The 27,717-nt window shown below is 33.4% G+C and overlaps 1 protein-coding gene across 2 annotated transcripts in view; it reads right to left on the bottom strand.

Moving 5' to 3' along the window:
- LOC127869450 (uncharacterized) overlaps window positions 1-27,717 on the bottom strand; it is a 76,474-nt gene that overhangs the window by 44,740 nt on the left and 4,017 nt on the right. For both annotated transcript variants that reach the window (XM_052412029.1, XM_052412030.1), the window contains exon 2: window positions 26,387-26,439. In XM_052412029.1, the coding sequence (XP_052267989.1) occupies window positions 26,387-26,390 (4 nt within the window). In that variant the 5' untranslated portion in view covers window positions 26,391-26,439. The remainder of the gene's footprint in view (window positions 1-26,386; window positions 26,440-27,717) is intronic.

Below are 27,717 nucleotides of genomic sequence, written 5' to 3'. Positions count from 1 at the left end.
TGATCCATTAATTCTCAATGCATTTTGTTTGAGGTAAAGATTTGACAAAGTGCTTTAAATTGCTAATATATTACTTTTGATCTTGCATTGTGACCTCGGATGCAGCAACCGGTTTATTGCACCCCACACACCTAATAAGGCAAAATGATTCTGATGGTCACCATGGTATTTTGTTCACCTGACAGTTGTTCTTGTTTTCTATTGGTCAATCATCAGATACCATAAACAAGCATGGTAAGGTACATGGCTTACCCTGGTAGAAATGAACATTTCTATGGCAAGCGAAGTGCACATTAATTCCTTAAACCACGGTTTAACAGTTAACTATATAGCTAAGAGAATTTGAACCTGGGTTCAAAGTGCCGTTTGCACATTAATTCCTTAAACACGGGTTTAAGACTTTGAACCGCAGTTCAAAGTGTGTCTAAAAATAGATACAAATCTGTTATCTGAGACAACCAATCAGCGGAGCTTAACCCTTAAAGCGCTGGAGCTGAATTTTAAAGGCCTTTGCAAACAGTTTGGATCCAGATGAGACGCCACATAACGTGGCGTCTCATCTGGATCCAAACTGTTTGCTATTCTGATAGTATTCTTTGAAAAAAATTCGAAGAAAATGCTAATTTTAGAAATTCAACAGACGACATTTTAGCAGACGACAAATTTCCCAGCATGTAAAGGGTTAAACCACAATTAGAAGGTAAATGTTGCGACTTTATTGGCCATCTCTTAACTATAGGAATAAGAGACTTTGAACTGCGGTTAAGAGGCACGGAATGCACATTAATTATTTAACAGTTAATTATATAGTAAAGAAACTTTGAACCCGAGTTCAAAGTGCCGTTTGCACATTTATTCCTTAAACCTGAGTTCAAGAGTTTGAACCGTGGTTCAACCAATCAGCGGAGCTTAAACCACAATTAGAAGGCAAATTAAATGTCAAGATTCTATTGGTCGTTTCTTAACTATATAATTAAGAGACTTTGAACCGCGGTTCAAAGTCTTGAACCAGGGTTTAAGTAATTAATGTGCAAACGGCACCTTGAACCCGGGTTCAAACTCTCTTAACTATATAGTTAACTGTTAAACCGTGGTTTAAGGAATTAATGTGCATTTTGCTTGCCATACATTTCCAGACTGATCATTGCCTGTACCATGGTAAACCAATATCAGAATCATTATGATATAAGATTGACCAAGGTTGACCATGTCAAAAGTATAAAGACCATAGTTTAAAATGTTCCATCTTTGATGTTACAAAATAGTTAAACATTGACCTGTGCTCTGTGAAAAGGGGTTTAATGCATGTGCGTATATAGTGACGTCCCAGATTAGCCTGTGCAGTATGCACAGGCTAATCAGGGACAACACTTCATGCCTAAAACTGCACTTTTGCTAAGAAGAGACTCTCTGTAAACCAAAAATATCATGAAGCCGAAAGAGTCGTCCCTGATAAGCCTGTGCGGACTGCACAGCCTAGTGAGACAACCCTTAACGCACATTCATTAAACCCCCTTTTCACAGAGCACGGAAAATATTATGCATCAAATCGTTAAATCAATTAAGTTTGTTTATCTGATCATCACTGTTCTATCTTAAACATGGTGAACTGGGGTTTTAATGTATCAGTTGAAAGAAAATATTGAGTGTTTCCGTAAAATATCATTTAATAAAACAACAACACATTTGTGTTCATCAAAATTAATGTTGATTGTATGAAAGCTATACCTTTCTTACTTATAGAGCAGTGTAAGTTACCACTGAATTTATCGATGACTCTCAGGAAGACGCCATCAATTTTTATTTTATTTGTATGTACTTAAAAGGGTTGATGATCTCCAAAAATGGTTCATGGGTCATGAACATATTTATGATATAATTCAAGCATAACACTTAACGCAAAAACAATTTTCCACTTTTGTGTGTAAACTTCAGTTCATGAACAGGTTCATGTGTCCATAAATTAAGCTCTTGAACTGCATCATGAACAATACTTACTGTTGTTCATGAACTTTAAGTTCATGGACTCATGAACTTCTTTCTGGAAAAAAGTTGCCATTTGTGGTGCACAAAATAGCTTTTCAATTGACCTCAGTAATTTAAAAAAATCTTTCATTTAATTTGAGATAATATATTTATGATATTTATGTTTAGTGTTGTTAAATATATTGATATGTATGTTCATAACTGTTATTCCGAACAAGGTTGAACATCCTTTTATTTGAAATTAATACAGTATAAGGAATCTATTCCCATAACATTTATTAAATCATGGAATCTTGCCAGTTCTGGAGTAAGTACTTTGTATGCTTGTGATATTGATTGAAAAACATATGATGAGAAATTCAAATGTCTAAATTAGAATAATATATCGCTAAACTGTTTTCTAGGCAATTGATGATGTTTATTATTTTTACATAGTGTTGAGTTTGAAAAATATATTGCTTGAAATAGAAAATGCAAACAAATGAGATTTTCAGTGCTTGCATGTAATTTTCAAATATTATTTTTTTAAATATCAAAATAGATAATATATTTATGTGTAATGGGAAAAGATATTGCAGATTCACAAAACTAATATGGTCTGAAATTACTTCTGAAATAACTATGTTTTGATCTCGATATGGTTTTGTTCACTCACAAATATGACTAAATGAATTAATAATGATCATTATGATGGTTACGAGCATAATGACGATAATTATACTTTTCTTAATAATGTGTATTATATTAGGAGATTTATAGTCATTGTTTACTTGAAAATTCTATGTCTTAAAAATAGTAATGCATCTATTTACCAATGCCCAACATGTTTTTCTGAAATATTGATATTGACAACTAAATAGTCTTTGATATAGACCATTTTTAGAATCAGTTATACCAAAACTTATTACAAAATCTTCTCTTTGTATACAAATTGGAACATTTTATTAGCTGTTAACATCCATTTCCCCTCCTGCTATGTGAAGATTTGCAATTTGCCAATTGGCAACAAATATTACTTGCACACTGAATTAAGAACTTCATGAGCATGAACATTAATTGCTTTTCATTAAAGTCCTGTTTTGTATAGGCAAGGTCCTGTTTTGTATAGGCAAGGTCCTGTTTTGTATAGGCAAGGTCCTGTTTTGTATAGGCAAGGTCCTGTTTTGTATAGGCAAGGTCCTGTTTTGTATAGGCAAGGTCCTGTTTTGTATAGGCAAGGTCCTGTTTTGTATAGGCAAGGTCCTGTTTTGTATAGGCAAGGTCCTGTTTTGTATAGGCAAGGTCCTGTTTTGTATAGGCAAGGTCCTGTTTTGTATAGGCAAGGTCCTGTTTTGTATAGGCAAGGTCCTGTTTTGTATAGGCAAGGTCCTGTTTTGTATAGGCAAGGTCCTGTTTTGTATAGGCAAGGTCCTGTTTTGTATAGGCAAGGTCCTGTTTTGTATAAGCAAGGTCCTGTTTTTCATGTTTTGTATAGGCAGTAGGTTATTTGCCTCAATTAAATGACTAGCAGGTATTTACATGAATTGCCATTTCGGTTACGTTTTCAGTGTTTCCTTGTTTAAGTATATTTATGTTTCAAGAAAACATCAAAATATAATACATCAGTTTTTTGTGACTCTTAAATTTGTGGGACTTCAACAACAAACTTTTTTTTTACCAATAAACATTGTACTTTTGCGTTGTAGAAGAGCATAGCTGAGGACAGCCTTAGTAATTATCTGTTATTTCCCACAGGCTGTAATGGTAGAAGGGTGAGTGACCAATACATTCCGGACATCAGCGAATAATTCAGTAATATCATTGATCATATTTGATGATGTCCCAATGCTTGGCTCATTTCTTCACACTTAATGAAGCTAATGCATCCACTGGGGGTCAACAAATATACAATAGTAGCCTGATCAGGTCAAAAAATAACTTTTAGTCAATAATGGTCACAAAGAACAATGTAATAATCAACAATGAGCAACCCGGTACATATAAATATATATATAAGAGCACATTTTACAGTGTAATATTTTTACATGACTCAGCAACTGACAAATCAAAGCTTCGGGGGTAGTAAACTGTACCCTAAACATTTAGTTCAACATTTATTTATATTTGTAGTGTGTGTACATTAAACTTTATGCCTATATTGTATTACATAGATGCACTTCATTCAAAATGGGGTTCATGCATGTTTTTTTCTGCTTCAAAAGGTTATACATCAGAGGGTTTTCTACCCATTTGGGGAAAAGGGGTATGGTCAAATTGGGATTTTTTTCATCGATAAAATTGCAAATTTGTGAATAATTATCCACTAAATGGACCAAAGTGGGATTTTTTTTTATAAAAAATTATTGACACATCAAGCCTTTACCTGACCTTTTTGGGAAAAATGCTTTTCGCGCAAAAAGTGATAGTTATATACTATGTAAGACGTTAATGAAATAAAATTGAGATATAAATTAATCATTAGCCACTTCTATCTAAAAGAAATAAAATAAATTGGGATTTTGTTTACAATTTCAATTTGGAATTGTTGGAATTGTGTTCGTTTTATGGCCTTTTTTAACTTAAGCAGACAAAAACATGTACATTATCCCGGAGACTTAGCCTTTGTTTTTACATAAAGTAAAAAAACAACAACTGCATTTAAATGTCTATTTTTCTGTAAACCATTATTCTATTTGTGTTCACATACAAATGGGCTGAATACTGTTCACATTCAATTTGTGTTCACATACAAATGGGCTGAATACTGCTCACATTCAATATGTGTTCACATACAAATGGGCTGACTACTGCTCACATTCAATTTGTGTTCAAATACAAATGGGCTGAATACTGCTCACATTCAATTTGTGTTTACATACAAATGGAATGAATACTGCTCAGATTCCATTTGTGTTCACATACAAATGGGTTGAATACTGCTTACATTCTATTTGTGTTCACATACAAATGGGTTGAATATATACTGCTCAGATTCTATTTGTGTTCACATACAAATGGGTTAAATACTGCTCACATTCTATTTGTTTTCACATACAAATGGATTGAATACTGCTTACATTCTATTGGTGTTCACATACAAATGGGCTAAATACTGCTCACATTCTATTTGTGTTCACATACAAATGGGTTGAATACTGCTTTCATTCTATTTGTGTTCACATACAAATGGGTTGAATATATACTGCTCAGATTCTATTTGTGTTCACATACAAATGGGTTGAATATATACTGCTCAGATTTGATTTGTGTTCACATACAAATGCTTGAATACTGCTCACATTCTATTTGTGTTCACATACAAATGCTTGAATACTGCTCACATTCTATTTGTGTTTACATACAGATGCTTGAATACTGCTCACATTCTATTTGTGTTCACATACAAATGCTTGAATACTGCTCACATTCTATTAAATGAGCCTAAGTCTGGACAAAACTGGGCTTAATGCATGTGTGTAAAGTGTTGTTCCAGATTAGCCTGTTAAGTCTGGGCTAATCAGGGACAAAACTTTCTGATCTTTTAGAATTGTCCTTTTAAAGAAAGTCTCTTCTTAACAAAATTGAAGGTTAGGCAGAAAATTTAGTCCCTGATTATCCTGCGCAGACTGAAAACTAGAAGTACTGTTGATCAAAATAATTGTTCCTCTGCTATTTCTTGATTTTAATTATACCTATATTTTACCACATTGTTGAAATATATTCTTCTCAATTTATTAAACATTACCAACTAAAATTAGTGTTTTACATCATACAATGAAATTCTTTTTACATTCTTGTTATTTTGTCACATGTTGAGTTTCACTCATGTGTCATGATGTATATGACTTCACAAAATATTAAGACTTTTACAATTTTGTTAATACAATTTAGAATACATGCTTCTGTTGGATAATATATAGGTTTCAATATAATATGTATTATATATCTCAATATTAAACATACTCATTCACATGTTGTGTATGACAGTGTAAAGCAGAATTATTCAAAAACATATCCAATACTTCATAATTATATTGTTGGTTTGCGAAAATAATCATCTATCAATAAGACTAAGCTTAAGTGATAAAATTGGGTTACAATGCACAATTATTTACTGACAAACACAACCCCAGAGCAATGATTAATATCAGCAAAAAAAGCAAAACAGAACACTGAAAACAATTATTATATTGTACCCACCTTTGTAATAGCTCCCAGTGGAATTCATTAACCTCATTTCCGAATAATTATCCTCACTATCATTTCCAATCTTGTGCCTCATTTGCCCCCTATGGTCCTGATATTTACTCCAATCCTCTGTGTGACCATGACTGTCCTGTTTCCAAGCCCTTCCATTACCAAGATTAGCTTTGGGATTCATTACCACTCTAACTGGCAGGATGTCATGGTTTTTTTCGCATCTGTTTTTTAGGTATTGATCTCTTACTGGCTTAGTGCTGTTTGGGGGAACACCAGACGTGTGTTGCTGAGATATAATCTTATTGCCCCTGTCCCGATTACTATCGGCATGATTTACTGTGGAAGAAATTTGTTTTTGGTCAATCAATCGGTATCTTTCCTGTGAATCACATTTATCCCAATGTGTAATTTGAGAACTATCTTTTGATGTCTGACTGTAATTCGCAAATAGTTCTTTCTGCGAAAGTTCCTGTTTGGTGTCAATTTGGGAGAGTTTTTGTGCCCTATGGTCATTATAATAACAAGCAGGGTTTGGCTGTTTTGATGACTCCATTTTCTGCGTTCCACCTACGCATGTAGTCTCATTTCTCTGGGAGCTATCAGTTTCACATTGATTACTTGGAATGTGTCCAACTATGGGATCCTTTGAATATCTATCTGTGTCAAAGTTTATTAAATGCTTATTCGTCTCTCTGTTTCTCAGTACTGAATTGTATGTGTCGTAGTTTTTTCGATGATGAGGATCCGAGTACTGATGACTGATGTTTATTTGTTGTCCCGAATAAGCATCTACACTCTGCGCCCTACTGTTAATAGACAACTTTCTACTGAGCGATTCATTTAAATTTGCTCCAGCACCAAACCTTGACCTTTCCCTTGAATCCTGACCACTCAAATCCTTTCTTTTATATGGAGCAGTCAAATTCTCAAGTGATGAGCTCATAGACTTGTTGCTGGGTAACACTGAGCCAGAAGTCGCTTTTGATTCTCCAAACTTTCTTATGTGAGATGGGGTAAGGAACCCAGGTTGAGGCAACTTGCGTAGTCGATCATTTCTCTCCAGTGAAGCTACACTCGATTGTTGAACAAAGTTGTGTTTCACAGGTTTTGACTTTTTAAGGAAATAAGGATCTTTTTCTTCCATAATGTTCTCATAAATGTGAATTGTATGTCGGTCACCCCATTCATTCTTTTCTTGATGGTAGATGTCTGATCTAGCCCTGTACATTTTCTCACCAAGTGTTTTAGACCTTAGAACTTTTTTAAAATTTTGAGATTCATCATTCTTCACTTTATATGTGCTCATTCTTTGCCCATATCGGGAATACTCAGGTATTATATTTTCCATATTATGGTATTCACCAATATCAGGATCGTCAATTGAATGCCCATGCACCAACCTGCGTGGACTTTGTCTATTACTTACCATAACTGAATCTTTTGACAAGGAATGAGCTCTATTTAAATTTCTCAAAGCCTTTTTTCTTTCAGTTTCTCTGAAAATTTTCTCTTGTTCATGTTCTTGGTCCCTTATTTTAATAAGTTTTTGTTCAATATCAGATAGATCCAGATTGCTCAAGTCTCTATGTTTCTTCTCATAATGATTACTTAGGCTATTGATACCGTTACCAAAATAAGATCCTTTTTGTCTGTCATGTCTGATTTCTTCATTTGAATCACCAGAAAGTTCTGTATGTGTTTCTGTTTTATCATTTGTATCTGTCTTATTCACAAAAATGTCACAAAAATCAAACTGTTCACTTTTATGAGACTCTTCATAAAATTCTTTCTCACCGCTTTTAATACCTTGTTCACCAAAATCAAATTTCTGGCTAATGGAAAACTCACTTATGTTGTTTGCCTGATCTGTCTGATTTTGACTCAAATTATAAACTTGTGGTAATGATTCTTCCATTTCTTCTAACTTTTTATCCATAATCAATAGCTTGTTTTGCATTTCCTGTAACTTAACATTGTCAAAATCCCCAATTTCCGGTTTGGCAATTACTTCATTTGCATTAACAGCGCATTTACTGAGTTCTGCAGATTTAATACCTAAACTTTCATTTACTTTATAATGTTTACATGTTTCAAAATCTTCCATAAATGCCTTTTCTCTTTTCTTTGGTATTAAGTTATTATCATTAGGTGCACCTTTGTAAGGTTCTTGATATGTCTCAAAGCTATCATTATTATTTATCCCATCACAGTGCACATCTACTTTCACTTCTGTAGTTTCTCCAGCATTACTTCTCATCACACTTTCAATTTCTGATACTGTTTTAATTTTACCTTCATCTAAATTAACAGCATAATGAGATTTGTCACAATCTGTTGTAGGTTGTGTGCCTGCATTTTCTAAACCATCCTTAAGTGTTTTCAGAGCATTTTTTACAAACATTAGGTTAGCATATTCATTTTCCTGTATGTGAGTGAAGGATGTTCCTGACATTTCAAGCATTGCCCCATCTTCATCTTGGGAACCATAATTTGTGATGTCTTGTCCAGATTTACCAAAAACATCATTTCTACCAATTATTTTATCCTGGTGTTCATGTGCATACAAAATAGTATCACATACTAAAAGTCCAGGGTCATATTCTCTCTGACATGTTCTGAGTGGTTTCTCTTCTTCTGATTCCAATTTTTCCTGGCATATCATTTCTTGTACCTGATTGTCAAATTCCATATTTTCTACACACGGTTCAAGAACATTTGAATCTACGACTTGCTCATTATTTTCTTTTTGATCTATATTTTCGAATTTGCCATATTCCTTTCTAATAGATTCTGCTGTGTCTTCAATATGTTTGATCATTTCTGATTTGTCATCTATTAGATCTGATTTCTCACACTCATTTATTATTTCAGGACTCTTTTTTTCTTGAGGTTTAATCTGTAATGTCTTTTCTATGTCATCCTGTTTTCTTACTGTCCCTTCCTCTTGAAATATCATATCTGTTTTTCCTTCATCACTATATATTTCTGGATTTTTTCCTGCAATTCTTATTTCAGACAACACTTCTTGCTTTGTTATATTTTGCTTCTGAATGTCATGTATTATGTTTGTACAGTCTTTATTCATTTTTACTAAATTTTCATGTTCAGATCTTACTTCACTGTTATATAGTACTAATTCTGGTGTTTCTTTCAAATAAATATTTTCCACATTTTTGAAAGGTTCAGTTTCTCCAAAACCTTCAGTCAGTGCAATCTCTTCATTAACTCTTACACAATCACTTTCAGTTACATGTTTTATATTTGTGTCTATATCAGTTGTTGTGAGACCTACAGCAGGCGTAGTATGATCCATTTTTGAGAGAACTTCAGTTGTTTGAAAATTGTCAGTCTCTTTTTCATATTCTTTTGCTTTTATCTTTCCAGCTTCTGACTGATGTTTTGGCTCTTGTAGAGTCTCTAATATATCTTCCTTTTCTGTCATTTCTCCAATTTCAGTGTTGTTGTATGTTTCTGCTGCATCTGTATGTTCTGTTTTCTCTTTGACTTCAAATGCATGTCCAATTTTTTTTTCAATTTTGGTGTTTGTTTCATCTTCCATGTCTATTGAATTATCAGTGTTGGCAACATCACCAGTTTCATTATCTATGCCTTCTGTTGCATCATAGGAAGTTGTCACATTATCAATTTTAATTTCATAATTTGGTTGTGCAACATCACTTATCTCTGAGATATAAATATGGTCATCACAAGTGTCTGCACAATTTTCTGTTTGAATGCCATACTCTCTGTCTGTTACACACTTTAATTCTGCTTTATTTACAGTTTCCACTACTTCCCTGGTTCCAGACAAATATTGAGATTTTGTTATATCCTCTATTCTAGTCTTTATTAAACTATTACTTTCCTTTGTATTTTCTACTACTGAGATGTCTATATACTCTATTGTATTATCATGTTTTGTTATACATTCACCTGATGTTGTTTTTGCAGTCTCAATTAAATAATCAGATGTTATTTGTTCAGCCTCCTTTACATTAGCATTTTCTGCTGTACATTCAGCAAGTGTTATGCATGTAGTCTCAGTATCTTTATCTTGTTCGGTTGCCTTTTTTGCTACTGTGCTGTCTGTTTTAATGTCATGTTCATGTGCTACATGACTTTCAGGTAATGTCACATCTTCCAACTGTATAACATCACTATGTTCTGTTACATTGTCTTCTGTATCTACATTTTTATCTGTTTCTGCATTTTCTGCATCTTCAACTTCTCTTTCTTGTTCATACTCTTTTACAACTTCATGTTCTACTTTACTTTCAGCAGCAGTTATGTCTTCAGTTTTTAACAAATTACCATGTCCTGTTGCACTGATGTCAACTACTATGCATTGTGTATTTATAACATAATTGTGTTTTGTTTCACAATCAGCTTCAGTTATATATCTGTTATGTATAAGGTCATCATCTTTTGTTCCACTCTCTGTTTCCCTTGAAAATTCTGTGTCACTGTCTTTTTCAATCTCAGCCATCGAGTTGCCTTTAGTCAGTATTACATTATCAAGAGCTGACACATCATCAGCTATTTGTATGTGGTTGGTCTCCAATAAATGTACAGTTTCTGCAACATCTCCACTTAATAGGACATGTTTTGTATTCGCAACATAGTCTCTACTTGTCCCAGATGCACTTTTGAATTCACACTTAATATTGGTCAAATCATCATACAATTTGTCTGTAGCAAAATTATTCATCTCTTCTAATTCAGTTTCAGGTTCTATTTCATTGCCAGTGTCTGTCATATATTCTGTTTCTGTTTCTTTTTTTGTCAAACAATTAGCTTCCATTTCATATACAACTAAAGATTCACAATGCCGATCAATGTGTTGAAGGTCTACACCGTTTCTTGTTCCATTTAAATCTTTCCTGGTCTCTTTATATGGTTCTTTTATTAATTCATATTCTACATCTACATTTTCAAATCCACAACACTCATCAGTGCCCATTTCTTTTGCATTTTCCTTAATCTCTTCATAAGGTTCCATATTTTCAATTTCTTCATGAACAAGTTCAGTCTTCATCCTGTCAAATACATTTTTGTTTTGTGTACCACTGAAATAATCAGATTTTCTGAAAATGACATAATCTGCTTGATGAACTGTCATGAACTCCTCTTTCCTGTCAATGTTCATCTCCGGGCTTTCACCATTAGATCCAAGATAGTAGCTTCCGCTCAGTGTAGAGATTGTATTAGTTGTGCAGGAACTTAACGATAAATTGTTGGGAAAAAACATTGAATTACAATTCATATTATCAGTTTGAACTGCAACAGGATGTGAGCTTGCGATTAAAATTGATTCAGTCACTTCACTTGCGCTGGAATTTTGAATTTCACCTGAACAAAGACCATCTGATTGTGTTTGGTTGTGTTGACTGGCAACACAAGCAGTAACATCAGTATCAATGCTATCGTCCATACCAATGTAATAACCTCTAGCTGAGTTGTTGAAAGCAACTGATCTGTCCAATGCAATCATATTTTCATGAATTTCATACAATTGTGTTTTTTGTGAATGTTTATTCTTTACATCATTTACATAATCCTTTTCATGCAATTGTTCAACCCAATTGTTGCCACTCATATTACTATTCCAGCTCTTGTCATAGCTTGAATCCATGCTAGTTTTGCCATTACAACTATCAGATTCAAACACATCATCTGACAGACTGTCTACAGTTGTATTGAATATATCTCCTGACGTCCCAGTTGACCCATTGGTTACAACATTTACAAACTCACTGTCAAATATTCCTTCTGCAGAAGATGCCATGCTGTTTTGAAAGTAGTCAGCTTTGTGATCATACAAGTATTCTAAAAACTTGGCCTTCATGTCCTCCAACAAAAGCCGGTCAGAACTTATGGCTTCATAATGAGAAGTTATTTCTTCCAAGTTACTTTTATAAAGACCTTGACTGGTACCATCTTGTGTATATTCAATCTGTGATATCATTTCAAAACGATTGCTACACATGCTGTCATTGCTTGATTTACATGTAACATTGTCAGCTTCTTGAAATTTCTCCCATTCTGTTTTCTTACTTGAATTGCTTCCGAACTCATCTTTCATATCAACATGCTCAAATTCTTCTTCAAATACATCATCAACATATTCACAAGTTGCATTATCAGCATTCTTAACTACTTCATCTAAAGAAGCAATCACCTCTGAGACATCTTCATCCATATGTTCCAACTCTTTAAATGAACAATTTATGCCATCTTCATGGTGATCCATACTTTCTATATTTGAATCCATCACTTCATATCTCAACAATTTATTTTCTGCATATGCTTCCTCTTCCTTATTCACTACAAGCCATCCAGGAAACTGTATACTTCCAATCATTTCAATGTTTATTCTGTACTCAACCCCAGGAGCAGGCTCACACTTTACTTCCGGTCCTGCTTCTATGGATGTTTGCAGTGTAATTGTGGGCCTATTCACTGTTGCAATCCATGCACTCATAACATCAGGTAAAGCCATTCTTCTTTGGTGTAAATGTAGAAGAATTAAAAAATTACATTGGAATAAAACATTTCAAGATATAATTGTACAGCACAGGTTTATATGCTTCTGAATTAGCCACACTAATGTAAGCAATATTGCACTGTATAGTGGACATCAACTGTAGAAATGTATGAGTGAACAATATACAAATGTTTATTCATTTTCCAATAAGCTCTCCCTTTATTTGATGTCCAGAGTGGGTAGTTATTTTAATATGGTATTTATACAGCAATGTTCTATACCACATCAATACCCAAACTATTATGTCTTATAATGTCATTGCAAATGTCTCAAACTCAGCTGAAAGCACCACTATCTTCATTTTCCAACAAAACATTGCAACATTCTTCATTTTCCAACAAAACATTGCAACATATTTACTAACATCATTTTTGTAGTCGTCCTTTTATAAAAACAAATCAATCATGAAAATATTAATCTGCAGCTTTCATATTTTGTTTCTTCTTATGCCATTGTATATAATACTCCACTATGTTGTATCCATTATCTTTAACGCAATTTAAATATCTTTATTTATCAGGATACAAGATTATATAAAGGTATTCTTACTTAAATGTATATAGAATATTTACTTAAATGTATTTGATATTATGTCATGAAGTCTTCAAAATCACTTTGAAATATCATTAACATGTAATTTTGTCGAAGAATTCTTAAAATAATTTATATTTCGCAATACCTAGTAGTAGTAAATGTTAAAGCTACAATGATTTCACTTCAAAAATTGAATATATGTTTTCTTTATTTATTTAAATGAAATTATCCTAGGAAATAGTATGAATTCCTATGAGTGTCTCTTCTTTCATTAACATTTCTGCATTTTATCCTCATAAGCAATGGATACCTTTTTTTGGTTTCAATGGTTATTATTTATCATTATAATTGATAAAATCTTAGATAGATATTCCCTTTCAAACAATAGCATTTCACACTATGCAAATGTCCATGTCATTGTATTCACTGATTAAAATATGCACACAGTAAAATTTCAGCTGCTGGCACATGAAATAAATGTGATTGAAACAAGGTCCTGAATATATTTTTGCCCTTATTAAATTTGTAATAAACTCTTGCCAGTGCATTCAATATTGTATATGACACATTCAATATCACTTCTACATCATTCAAACACCATTATTTTTCAATCCGAGCGCTGCAAATTGCAGCAACAAGCAATTGCGTAAATTACATAATTTATTCATAAACTGTTGCTATGGATACTTATAAGCCAGAAAACACAATTCTCCATGTATGTCAAAATCTTTTTGCCGTTAAATGTGCGCCAAGTAGCGATCTTCATCACAATTTTCTGCCAATCAATTATGTATCAACCCAGTCTCCAAGGTAATCATTCAAGTACAAGTTCCATCACAGACATGTGCATGGTTTTCTGGCAGACTAATGATGACCAGTTTTCTGTACTTTTATTTGATTTAAATTTAATGTTGTTCACTCCTTTATGGCTTTACTTGTAATATTTGTTACTTATATGCTCTGCTTTGGGAAAAACTGGCTTTTATCTAATGTTGTCGGAAGAAAGTTCCTGTTTAGATTAATTATTATGAAAATAATAAGTTTTTTTCCTCAAAGATATCTTTGGTAGTAATATTTACCTATATTGCTGTTATACACAAACTACCAACTGAAACTGCATCTGCATTTTTATATTGAAAATATTGATGACTTATTTTCAGCAGTTCTCTATTTCCATTATATTCATTTGCATCAAATAAAAATGTTAGACATTTGCCTAGTTACATTTTCAATAAAAATAAATCTCACGAATTATCAGAACCATGCTGGGAAAGATTCAAAGTTTAATTAACCAAAATTATATTTATTCACTTTTCATATTTCAAACAAGGGAGTCTACTCCCAACATGACAGTTTTGAAACTGACAGAGTTACTGTTCATAAAATGTTTAATTACCAATACACTAACAACAACCATCCTCGGACACAAGCAAAATTAATCCCATTCCAATGTTTCACAGTCCATTCTGATTCCCTAATGCCATTAGTATGGAGTCAATATCGCTCATTCCCGATCACCACTCTGTTGGAAGGATGGCAAGTTGTTCTTGCCAAGAACAGGCCAATATCCCCCCAGCTTCAACTGAGGCGAAATTATAAAGGGAGAAAATCAACAAAATGGGATATTATCAGAGGAGCAAAATCAAAAGAATGATCATATCCAAGTTAAGCATCTGAAACAAGGAAAATGTCTAGAGAATGGGCCTAAATGACCTGAGCGAAATTATTAGAAAGTTAATGTTTATGTCACAGGAGAAAAAATGGACAATGTCTTCAAAACTATTAGCCTATATTGGCTGAGCAAAATTATAGGAATATTAATTTGTATAAGGATAGCTACAATAAATGGAAGTGTTCATTATAAATTGTGTCTTTGCATATATATTTAAAAGACAAGGCCCATAAATAAAGGAAAGGACCCTAATAAAGTTAAGTCTTTGCTACTTAAATACGTATCTAAGTTGTAAAGGGTTAAATACGTATCTAAGTGGTAAAGGGTTTAATACGTATCTAAGTGGTAAAGGGTTAAACACATATCTAAGTGTTAAAGGGTTAAATACGTATCTAAGTAGTAAAGGATTAAAGGGCATCAATTTTTAAAAGAAAGAAACAAATTTCCCAATAAATTGCAAGTATGAATAATTGACTTTGATGAGTATTATAAAAAAAGGGCTGTAATAGCACATGTGTTTTAAAAGTGACTACATAATCAGACCACATAAAGAGGGTCAAAGAAGCAAAATTGCAATTTAAACAAATCTTACTAAAATATTATAACTATGAAAATGGTGCAATTGGGAAACAAGTAGAATAAAAGTAGAAAAATATCCAAAAGAGACCCAAATCCTTAAATTGCCAAATTACGCATGTATAAAACAACCCATTACTTCACAGAAGTTAAATTTAAAATGTCCAATTTTTTTCCGAAGTAATGTATTAACGTCCAATTTTACTAAACTTAGTAAAATATAAGACGCAATTGAACATGACTGACAGAAAAATATAAAACAGACGTTTATACTTCACTGAAGTAAATGATAAAACAGCCAATGGTACTTAACAGAAGTAAAATATGAAACTGCCAATGGTTAACTTAACAGAAGTAAAATATAAAACAGCCAATTATGGTACTTAACAGAAGTAAAATATAAATCAGCCAATGGTACTTAATAGGAGTTAAATATAACACAAACAATGGTACTTAACAGAATTAACATATAAAACAGCCAATGGTACTTAACAGAATTAAAATATAAAACAGCCAATGGTACTGAACAGAAGCAAAATATAAAACAAACAATGCTACTTAACAGCAGTAAAATATAAACAGCCAATGGTACTTAACAGGAGTTAAATATAAAACAGCCAATTGTACTTAACAGAAGTAAAATATAAACAGACAAATGTACTTAACAGAAGTAAAATATGAAACAGCCAATGGTACTTAACAGGAGTTAAATATAAAACAGCCAATGGTACTTAACAGAGGTAAAATATAAAACAGCCAATGGTACTTAACAGAAGTAAAATGTAAATCAGCCATTGGTACTTAACAGGAGTTAAATATAAAACAACCAATAAGGTACTTCACAGATGTAAAATATCATTACTTTCTTGTTAATTGACATTAACAAAATCATGCATGCCCAGTACTGTTAATATAATTATGAATCTGCCTTGCTCAATTGTTTTAATTTATAGGAAAACATTGTAATTGTTTCAATAATATAATTAGGTGGTTTCTGGGAAAACCGGGCTTAATGCAAGTGCATAAAGTATCATTAAGTCAGACTACATAGGCTCATCTGGGACTATACTTTCAGCCTAGACTGTATTATTGTGTAGAAGAGAATTCCTTTACAGTGTTGTTTTTTTACCATTTTGGGAATGGGGTGGGGACACTTTGGATAGGGAACAATTCGCTGCGTTTTGACCAAACTTGGGAAATTGGTGTTTTGCTAAAAATGCTTCAAAATGGAAGATAAAAGTGTTTTAAGTATTATATTTACTAACGTTGATCTTATTAAGCTGGATAGGACTGAACAAAATATTGAGATCTAAAAAAAATTTTTTTTGGAAACCTTCAATTGGGAGTTGTTAGGTCCCATTAGGGAAAAATATATACTTTTTTCCATAAGGAATGGGGCCGAATACTGCACCAGATGTAGAATGAAAAAAAAACACTGCTTTACATGAACAATTCCATAAAATAAATTTTGGGCTTGCTCAAGTGGAACTGCTTTTTTCGATGACTGAAATAGTGAATACTTCTGGTTATTTTTAGTTATTGTCCCTTTGTCTGTACGCTATATTTTTACAATTGTTATAAGGAGGCAATATGTGGTCTCTGTTAAAATAATGGAGCAAGAAAAAAAATAATTATCTCAATATCAATTAGGTTCAGTCGCCAACCAAAGGTGCAGGATCATTCCTGCCATAAATAACTTTATACTGTATTCAAGTTATACAAGATGGAAGAAGAAAACGAACAGTAAAAAACTTTATTTTTCTATTGACCAAATCTGAAATAACATTGTTTTTGTAAATCCTTTCTGTAGAGTCAAAAAGCAACTCTGCCAATTGGCATACTGAAATGATGAAATGCAACAAAATGACAAGATACAACCAAATGACGAGATACAACTAAATGGTAAGATACAACCAAATGACAAGAGACAACTAAATGGCAAGATACAACCAAATGACGAGTCACAACTAAATGGTAAGATACAACCAAATGACAAGAGACAACTAAATGACAAAATACAACTTAATGGCAAGATACAACCGAATGACAAGAGACAACTAAATGGCAATATACAACCAAATGGCAAGATACAACCAAATGGCAAGATAAAACCAAATGGCAAGATACAACCAAATGACAAGATACGACTAAATGACAAGATACAACTAAATGACAAGAACCAACCATGTGATGAAATGCAACCAAATGATCAGATAAAACCAAATGATGAAACAAACCCAAATGAAAAGAACCAACTATGCTACAAAATGCATAACAAATGACGAAATGCAACCAAATGACGTGAAACAACCAAATGACAAGAAACAACCATGCGACACAATGCAACCAAATGTCAAGATATGACCAAATGGCAACATACAACCAAATGAGATGAAACAAACATGTTATCAAATGCAACCAAATGACAAGATACAACCAAATGATGAGATACAACTAAATGACAAGATACCGTTTCAATGTTAAAATATGAACTGCATCATGCAAAAATGGGTCTTAAAAGTCATACAAGGTTTCATGGTCTCGATAGCGGACAGGGTAACACAATAAAGTCGAAACCCGATGGCTCGAACTTGCTTGGCTGGAATTTCTGGTTGGCTCGAAATCGCATCAAAAGCACCGATTTATGCCTATATATTCATATAAAATATTGTTGGATGGCTAGAACTCGCTTGGCTCGAATTATCGGATGGCTCGAACTGTTTTCACAGTCCCGGCTAAAGTTTCACACGTTCTTTTGATCGGATGGCTCGAACTTGCTTTGGGTCCCAAAAAGTGCTATTCGATTAGGACTGATTGATTAAAGGCACGCAGAAATTGATTTAACACCGATTGCATAAACTGTTAATCGATTAGGACCGCTTGATTAAAGGCACGCAATAATTGATTTAACACCTGTTTGCTAACATGTCATCGACTCAATAGTTAATTGATTTGAGTCAAAGATGACATGTTGTATAAAAGCTGGCGTTTTTGTAGATGCTGTATTGTAATGGCTGCAACGGCTAAATCTCTAAAAAGCTTCATTGATCGACGACTGCTACGGAACGCAACACAGACGGACATAATGTCATTCTTCAAAAAAATATAAATAAAGAAAGAAATGTAGTGCTGTCTCGTATGTAAATAATGCGTATATAGTGCTGATGCATGTTTTGTTCTTTAAAGCTCTGTGTTACCTTAAAATGTGCTACGCTAAAACGTGCTGATATTTACTAAATGCTATTTGTTAATTGTACTTGTAACTGTTTTTAAATATTTGTAAATTTAAGTATTAAGTATATGTTTGTTTCATATTAACTTATTAATTCAAAAGCAGTAAGTAGTGCAAAGTAGTACGGAGTTTAAGCAATACGTGTACTCTTCAACTGGAGGTGAACATGCACTGCAGACTTGTTTGTAAACAAAAGTTTATAAGAAATCGGATGGCTCGAATTCCGGATGGCTCAAACTATTGTTGCCGGTCCCTACGAGTTCGAGCCATCGAGTTTCGACTGTACTAAGAACATACTGGTGTGTCCAGTAATTCTTAGTAGTATTGTATTACGACTGTACCATGTAAATAGAGAATTATCACTAACAATATCAATCTCAATCCAAACTGAATTTATTAAAAAAAAAAATAGTTTATCAAACCTGCCCCAAATGCAAGGTCTTCATAAATGTTTGTTATATTCAATGTTTTATGCAGGTTGGTCGGTACAAACTAGTAATGAAAGTCATTGGTTAGCAAACATAAATCTTATTTGGTGATTTGTGTGTTATAGTTCTTTTGCAGTTTTTCAAAAGTATTTCTGTCAAAACAGCCAACAAAGTAACACTTAGAGTGCACATACTTATGCCAGAAATTTACAAATGTCTGACTAATAATGGCAAAGATATGTGCACCTTCTTCTAAAATACAAAAGGGGCGTTATTCTGCTAAATTGCAGGTCAGAGTGATGGAACTTGGTCTGTGACCTCACACAATGACCTCAAGCACAGGTGTATAGTTTTACATTAATCAATGAAAAGTTACAATTAGTAGATCTTAAAATGGAAAACAATATCATTAAATCCAAACACAGAATATAAATTTGACTTAACCCTTTCCCTGATAAGAAGCAAAATGAAACTGGCATTTGCAACTAGCATAAAACAAGAACAGCCTGCGAGTAACTCCCTGTCTGTTCAGGTTTTATGCTGTGTGCTGTTCATCAGTATCTAAGGGTTGGAAATGAAGCTTTTAAAACTTGAATCTAGTAAGAAAGGACTTTAATGAAATTTAACTTCTAAGGGACTACCAATGCGTAAAAATACATATCTTAGTGCTAAAAGGTTAAGGGCAATGTTATAATAATAAATATTCTCCTGAAACTTAACAAGCAGTCAAAGCATTCACTGAAGGACAACTGCTGCTGCTGCCTTTGATAACCATGATATTAATTGGATTTAATATATGCTACACTTAATGCAAAACTAAAATGACTTCAAAGTCTCCAACCAACTTACCTTCATATTGAAGCTTCTTCAAGAAAGATGCAAAGCTTGGGTTCAGACACATTTTTACATTTGACACTCAACTTTATCTTTGATTTAACACAATGTTTTAATACACTGAAGAGTTATCCAAATTTTTGCCCACCAATCGACAAGGGAATTTCACTTCTGTTATCATAAAAAAGGAATGTTAACTACGGTTGGCCAATCAAAACATTGAATAAGGATTTTTATTTTTCAAACAACATTGTGCAAATGTTAAACACTGGTAAACCATTTATCCTCAGCAGAAATATGTCATTCCAAAATTAACTTTCACACACCAAACACAGACATGTCTGCCAAATAGATTAATCCATCTTATAAATTGCAATAAATGACATCAGCTGAACTATGTTTCTTGATAGATTCTCCAATGATGGACAGAATATCACGCCTTCTTATCTTACTAAAGCAGATAGACACAGTTCTGTACATAATAGCAAAGGAACCACAAATATGCCACTAAGAGAATATTATTGTCATTAAATCTCCAAATAATATCAAGAAAGAACATGCCACATTCCGAGATGAGATGATATAGTGTCTTGTACAATATCCATTGCCGCAATTATAAGGACATGAATAACCCAAATCGACTTGAGACACGCCAAAATATACACTTCTGACATTTCTGGTTAATCATTATGTCACCTAAAAAAATAAGACTGCAGAGGAAAAGTATACACACTTTTTGCACATAGAAACATTTTCCAACATTTTGCAGTGATTTTGTTTCTTTTAATCTGCTATTACTTTCATTTTTCCAATTATCATGTTTAATAGAGATTGTGGAATTTAATAGGACTATTTGTGTGCTACCTTAACTTCCTTTAATTCAATAAAGTGTATGGCCTGATTTTGTTTTATCTGACTGTTTAAGATGTTTGATTGCATCAAAATAATAATTTTGAATAAAATAAGAAATAATAATTATAATCAAAATATTAATGCATTAAATAAAAAATAATAAATATCAATACTGACTTTGCACCATGCTATTTTGTCAAAAGTGGTTTTCAATAAAAAAAGTTTGAAATACTTATCTTTTTTGATGTACTGATACATATAATAGTGCAAATATGAAGGCAGCTGTTTAAAAAAGGAGGATTGGATATGAAGCTTTGTAAATATGGTTATGATATTGTACAAGTCTATTGATTTTTAATTTATTTGGTGTTTTTGTTTACAAATATATTAAAATTAAAGAAAAATGATACATGGTTGAGTAATTGACTGCTTATCATTTAAACAGCAACAACAGTAACAAGGGCAAAACACTTCAGAATGGGCAATATTATACATCCAAGTTCAGTAACTCTGATTAAGAACCCATTCATAAATCAACATCAATTTTGTCAGTTAAAAACAATGGGATTCAAAAAAAATTTGCCAAGCTTTATCAGAAAAGTCATTACACAATTGAAAGAAAGCTTGGGATTGTTAGTAGATCATGCCATGAATTTCGTTTGACATATACAACTGTTAATTGTTTTCAAATACTGAGTGCAAAACTGTTTTATCAGCACAAAAAGTGCATACCACATTTAACATTCTAACATTCAACCCAGATCATCCTTACCATTCAATGTGGACACCCTCTGTGAGCTAGGCGAGCGTTTGAGAGGCCTGAAATCCTGGTAGCTCCCCATCTTACCCTCAGGCATCGTGAATGGATCGCGTGACGTTTCACGCGACACATCCAGAACGCTTGACGATTTTGGTATCGCTGATGTAGATGGCATCCTTGAATTCGTTCGTTCAAGGTCATTGGCACTGTGTCCCAGTGAGTTTTCTGCAAAATTTGCCCCACCTGGAATCTCATAACCATAATCATTTCCTTTTCTCACCAATGTTGGAGTGAAATGACCTTGAGCAATCTGACCTTGTGACCTTGACCTTTTGTATTCCAGGTCGTCCTGAATTTCTTGATGACTCAGCTGGGTCAAGTTTTGCTGGGACTGAACCATTCTTCCTTCCCTTGATGACAAGGACCTTTCTTCCCTGTGCCCCCTGGTTTCGACACTGCGACTTCTGTTTTCCTTTCGTTCACGTTCATGCTGCTGAAAATGCTTCGGATAATCATCAATTTTGTCCATGTCTTCCGTCTCATCAAAACTATGATGCACTTCGGCCTCCGTCACAACAACATCTGGCCTCTCATTTCTGTAACCATGGTGACCTTGACCTCTAGCATTACCTTCTTCCTTACTGACGATTCTTGATGACAACCTCTGAAGATTACGGTGGCCTTGGTCATTTTCTTGATCATGCAAATGTTTATCTGCTTCAAAGTCCCTGTTCACCATGGGAACCATCCTTCTAGCAGCCACTCCAGGAGGCTCAAGATCTTCTTCAGAAAGCCCCTGTTCATCACTGAATCTCTCCCGACCAACATTCCGCAAACTTCTACCACTACCAGCGGACTCCTGTCTGGTAGCTGATGATTCACGCCTGTTGGACATATTGTTTCTTAAATCCACTGAGGCCTGCCTTGTGTGTCCAGTTTTACTTGACAAGCCATCTGCCTGTGAATACTTTCTCCTAGGTCCATTTTCAAAACTATCATTAAGCTCTAAACTTTCATCCTCATAATGAGTGTTGTCATCCCTGCTGTCCCTATTATTCATGTGATAATATTCCGTGTCCAAGGGTTGTGACCTTTGAACTTGACCCCTTAAGACCTGACCTCTACTTCTATCCTTTGACATTGCTGTTTATAACGTATTTGAACCTAATGCTATAACTCTACAACCAGTTTCATAAATAAATCCAATTTGTATGGCACTTAGTCAATCTGAAATTAAAACTATGCTATTATCATACCTTTTGAAATTGTAAATTGTTCATATGATAAGTAAGTTCCAAATATGATTCCAATTTTATATATAAGAGTAACTTATAAAAGAGCTCCACACTCTATTGTAGAAACAATAATAAGAGTTAATTTTCATCCTTTCCAATTAAAATAAAACATGTGTCCACTGCCATATAGGAGCAACCACAACATTTTTCAACAGAATGAAAATCGCATGTCAGAAGACTTTTATCACTAAGTTAATTAGCTAAAGGTTCCCAGATTTTTCCTACAACAATATCTTAATCCAATTATCTGATCAACTATTATTCATTTGTAACCACAGTTGACAACTAAAATGCTGTACATGAAACTGATTTACTTTTATGTCATTTCCACCCCCATAAGCCATATTGTACTTTTCTTTTTTTTAAATCCATGTGGCATCCAGAAATCAGATGCAATGTAACCTCTATGTATGTTTCTTCCCATTGCAGAATAATTAAAACACACAATATGCCTTGAGGCCCAGCAAAATGCAACTTGTGGTTCTTAAACATGCTTTGAAAACAATATAGACTTTCCATAAACACATGCCCCAGGTGGAAAACCTTGTAAGTATTCATTCATTGACCCATTTTAAAGTCCAAAAATAGGTCACTGTCAAGGCCATAATGAGGTCAGGTAATGTGGTTGCGTTGTGAGTTTTCAAAGACTATATCCATGCAAGTATTAAAACTTTGTAGCAAGCTGAATTGATAAGATGAAACATGTTAGCTCGGGTAAGCCAAGAACTTTGACCTTCTGAATTTCTCTAAGACCAAATGAATATTAATGACAAGGTCAAATGAGGTCAGATGATGTGGGTGTGTTGAGAGTGGTCATAGATAACATCCATGAAACTATCAAAGCTTTGTAGAAAGCATTATTGACGTAATAAAATATGTGTCCTTCTGAAAGAACCCTGAACAGATTGAAGAAACAAACCAACAAACCAACAAATAGACAAGCTAATAGCGACATTACTGTCGACATCTGTAGACGCTGGGAGCATAAAAAAGATGTATTTTCATGATTTGAGTCAGATTTAAGGCAACTTATGTGGAGACTGTAAAGTAATAAATAAACATATCCACAAGTTTTATTCGTTTAAATAATAGAAGCCCATCTGAATGAATTCCTTCTAAAACTAAAACTAAAGCAATTTACTGCATTTGAATATCTTATTTTTTGGTGTTCAAAAAATATGTTTGAAACACTTTTCAGCACCAGTAAAAAATATGTTCAAAAATCGAACTTTGCAGTCATTGTTTTAATGGACATCTTACCAAATGCAATACTAAACCAGGTCTTTCATGAAAAACAAGGAACAAGACAATGGCTATCATGGAGCAATTAATTACAAGAAACCAGGGGTTCAATAGATGCTAGCTTGGCCTTAAGCTTACCGCCACCACTTGTTCATATGCCCCTATATGTCAGACTCTAGGGACACCTCGTGAACAATCCCCGTTCATGGATCACAGTCTGTATGGAAGTGGTATGGTATAAAAACTAATCAGCTAATTACAGTGCAGTTGACACACGCAAGAACATCACAAATGCCTGCTTTACCAATATCAAATACTGCAATATTGCTGTGAAAATGCAAGTTAATTACATTTCAAACATATACCAATTATATTGATTACTTAAAACACTGTAAATTATATGGACACATACATGTACAAATCAAATGTGGTGTTTTTATTTAATATGATTATAGGTTTATTATTTCATAATTATGCTTCCTATTGCTTATCATTTAAGTACGTGGCTTCCATTTAAATTATATTATCACAGTAACAGATATTATGCTTCTAACTGTTTTTGCACAAATAAAAGGAATACCAACAATTAGAATTTTAGGTCTAACAATTCACTATATCAGCTCTATGTTTTCAGGGCTAATACGTCGAATTAGCCAATGGCTACAAATAAGGAAACTTGGCTACAAAAAAATCCATTTGGCTACAAGGTTTTCTACGTTATCACACATAAAATATCCAAAATAATATTAATTAAGACATGATATGGTAAATTTGGCTACACAAAATATTGAGCAAGAGGAGGCCCTGGTTTTGATTTCACAGCATTCATTAGTAGGATCTTGCACAAGTTCAATTAAAAATCAATGTTTGAGCTCAAATAAAACATTAATATTATTATTAAGAATCATGTTGATCAAGTTTAAATTCTTGGTTGACAATCAATGTTGTGAATTAACAATCACAGGCTAATGAAACAACATGGACATCACCGGGCAAGAAACCCTTCGCTATCAACACCTTTAGAGGAAATTTTTGTAGAAAACTCTCACATGAGAACTTTCCATATTATAAAATCAGCGCAGGGAGTGGTATAAACATTTGTTAATATCTTGTGATTGTTTATATCTTAGACAAAAATATATGTTTTCATTGTTTCTTCTTTGATTTGCACACCCACCCACACACCCCTCATCCACTACCAAGACCAAAGATGTGGGCCTTGTGGTTTCTTTAACGTTTACTTTACATCTTTACTGTTTTCAAGTTTTATAATTCCATAAAGAACAATTACATATTAACATGTACAACTTAGATACGTTTTTTGACCCATTTGTAGTCTCTAAGAAAGTTAAACTTAATTGCAGACCTTTCTTACCATAGATTAAAGTTTTAAAGGCTTTATTTCCAACCCTCAAATATTTATGAGCAGCAAACAGCATAAAACCTGAACAGCCTGCGAGTTAATTTTGACTGGTCACCCTGACGATATTATTTAAATTATTAAAAGGACTTTTATATCATATCCTGATGTTATATACAAAAATATCAAACTTTTGGGCCTTTGTGTTTTAGAGAAGAAGCTTTTTAATTAAATCATGTGACCTACATCATGTACACTGTTAAGTACATGTATATGTACAGCTTACACAAAACCTGCAAATAATGTAACTATGCCGCGGATGTTAGTACCACTTTATTGTAGTTACCAAAATATTAAATGATTTGAACAACTTTGATAGACGGTCACCAGAAGGATCATTCCTATAAAGTTTCATGAAAATCTGCCTAGCAAATGAGGAGATTTTGTTTAAAGCACATTGTTGACAACATATGCTAACAAGAGCACCGCATAACGGGTGCCACGCTAGGCTGCAGGTGCAGTTTTGAAAAAATGGAAGCTTGACGGATTTTTTTTATAAAAATTTAGAAGTCACAGTGACCTTGACCTTTGACCTAGTGACCCAAAATTAGGTGTGGCATGTAGAACTCATCAAGGTGCAGCTACATATGAAGTTTCAAAGTTGTAGGTTGAAGCACTTTGATTTTAGAGCCAATGTTCAAAACCTTGACAAAATGTTATAGCACGACGCAGATGGCAGGCACTACGACGGACACTGAATATGACAATACCTAATTTTTTCTCTGAAAACAGCCGAGCTAAAAATAACACAACAATTACCCATCCCAGACTGAGGGCTAGGACAAATTAAAATAATTCAGGGCAAAAACATAACCATGACAACACCACTTACCCATGAATAGTTAAGGCAGAATGTCCATTCCATCTCAAATCAGCAAAATGTTTCTGAAAATAATATTACATTACAAGTAGTTTCAATGTACAAATTGTCTATCTTTTAAAGTTTTTAAGATACAATCTTAATATAAGGGTTTCTTTGTATTTTAAAAGATATTTCAATAAAGTTTCAATGAAACAAAACATTATACACTCTTTAATCAAACCATTACAACATTGATAAATTATATATTGCAATTATTTACATGCATATGTTATACTTTAATTTAATGGGCTGGTAATGATTGGCTAAGAGAGAAATACAAAAAAATATTTATTTATCTTTTGGTATTATTTGCACTTGATAATTGAATAAGTCAAACGTGAAAATAACATTCATTTAATATCAAGTAACCATGTATCTTTAAGATGATCAAGCAAATAGCTAATCTGTTTTAACATTCAAAGCACTTGATGCATATGTAATTTGGTGGGTTTTTTTAATTAATCATTTGTATATTGCGAGGTATGATCTTTAAATCTCCGAATCAAAGGTCAAACACGTTCACCACTCAGTCTTCATTTGTTTGTTGGTTTGACAAATTTAGCCTTGGTTGCATGTGACATTCAACCAATTACCGTAATTACTCTATGTTTGCAGACACTCGAAGTTTTCGGACACCCCTTTTTTTAGCAAAAAGAATTATTTTTTTTGTGACTCTTAATTTTTGGACACATGAGTTTTCGTCCATTATTAATGTCTCTAAGTTTTTGGACAGTATATTTTACAGTGCTATTTTAATAAATTTCGGTTCTGTTTTTGATATCTAATGACACTTCGATCATGGGGTTTTACAACCAGATTAACATCATAAAACATGGCAGGTGCATGCCTGAGGGCAACAGACCATTACATTTGCGTTATTGGGTAAATAACCTTGTAAACCAGTATTAAACAATGGTTTCGCCCTATAGCATAAGCGTTATGACAATTACCGGTACCAGGGGTGGTGCAAATTAAGTTCATTTATCTACCGCAATGGTACTACTCCTTCTCAGTAAAATAACTGTGACAAATACTAAACTCTTCCAAGTGTGATGCACCATTTTGCAAGTTTTACAAACAATGGAAGGTGTTACACAACAACTTTCGGAAATGAGCAAACAAAGAATTCATAGTTTGCTCTTTTTTATTGCGTTAATTACAGGTGCATACTAGCTAGTATCCTTACATCACATGCTCATTTTTTAACTCGTAAGTCAAAGTACAACCTTGTAGTAACTTTCTGTCAAATAAATTGAGCATTTAAAATTATTTAAAATGCAGTGCAATCATATATAACTGTA

Source organism: Dreissena polymorpha, chromosome 2 (genome assembly GCF_020536995.1).
Source record: "Dreissena polymorpha isolate Duluth1 chromosome 2, UMN_Dpol_1.0, whole genome shotgun sequence".
Lineage (NCBI taxonomy): Eukaryota > Metazoa > Mollusca > Bivalvia > Myida > Dreissenidae > Dreissena > Dreissena polymorpha.
Note: the sequence above shows the minus strand (reverse complement) of the source record. Positions and strands in the feature narration are given on the sequence as shown.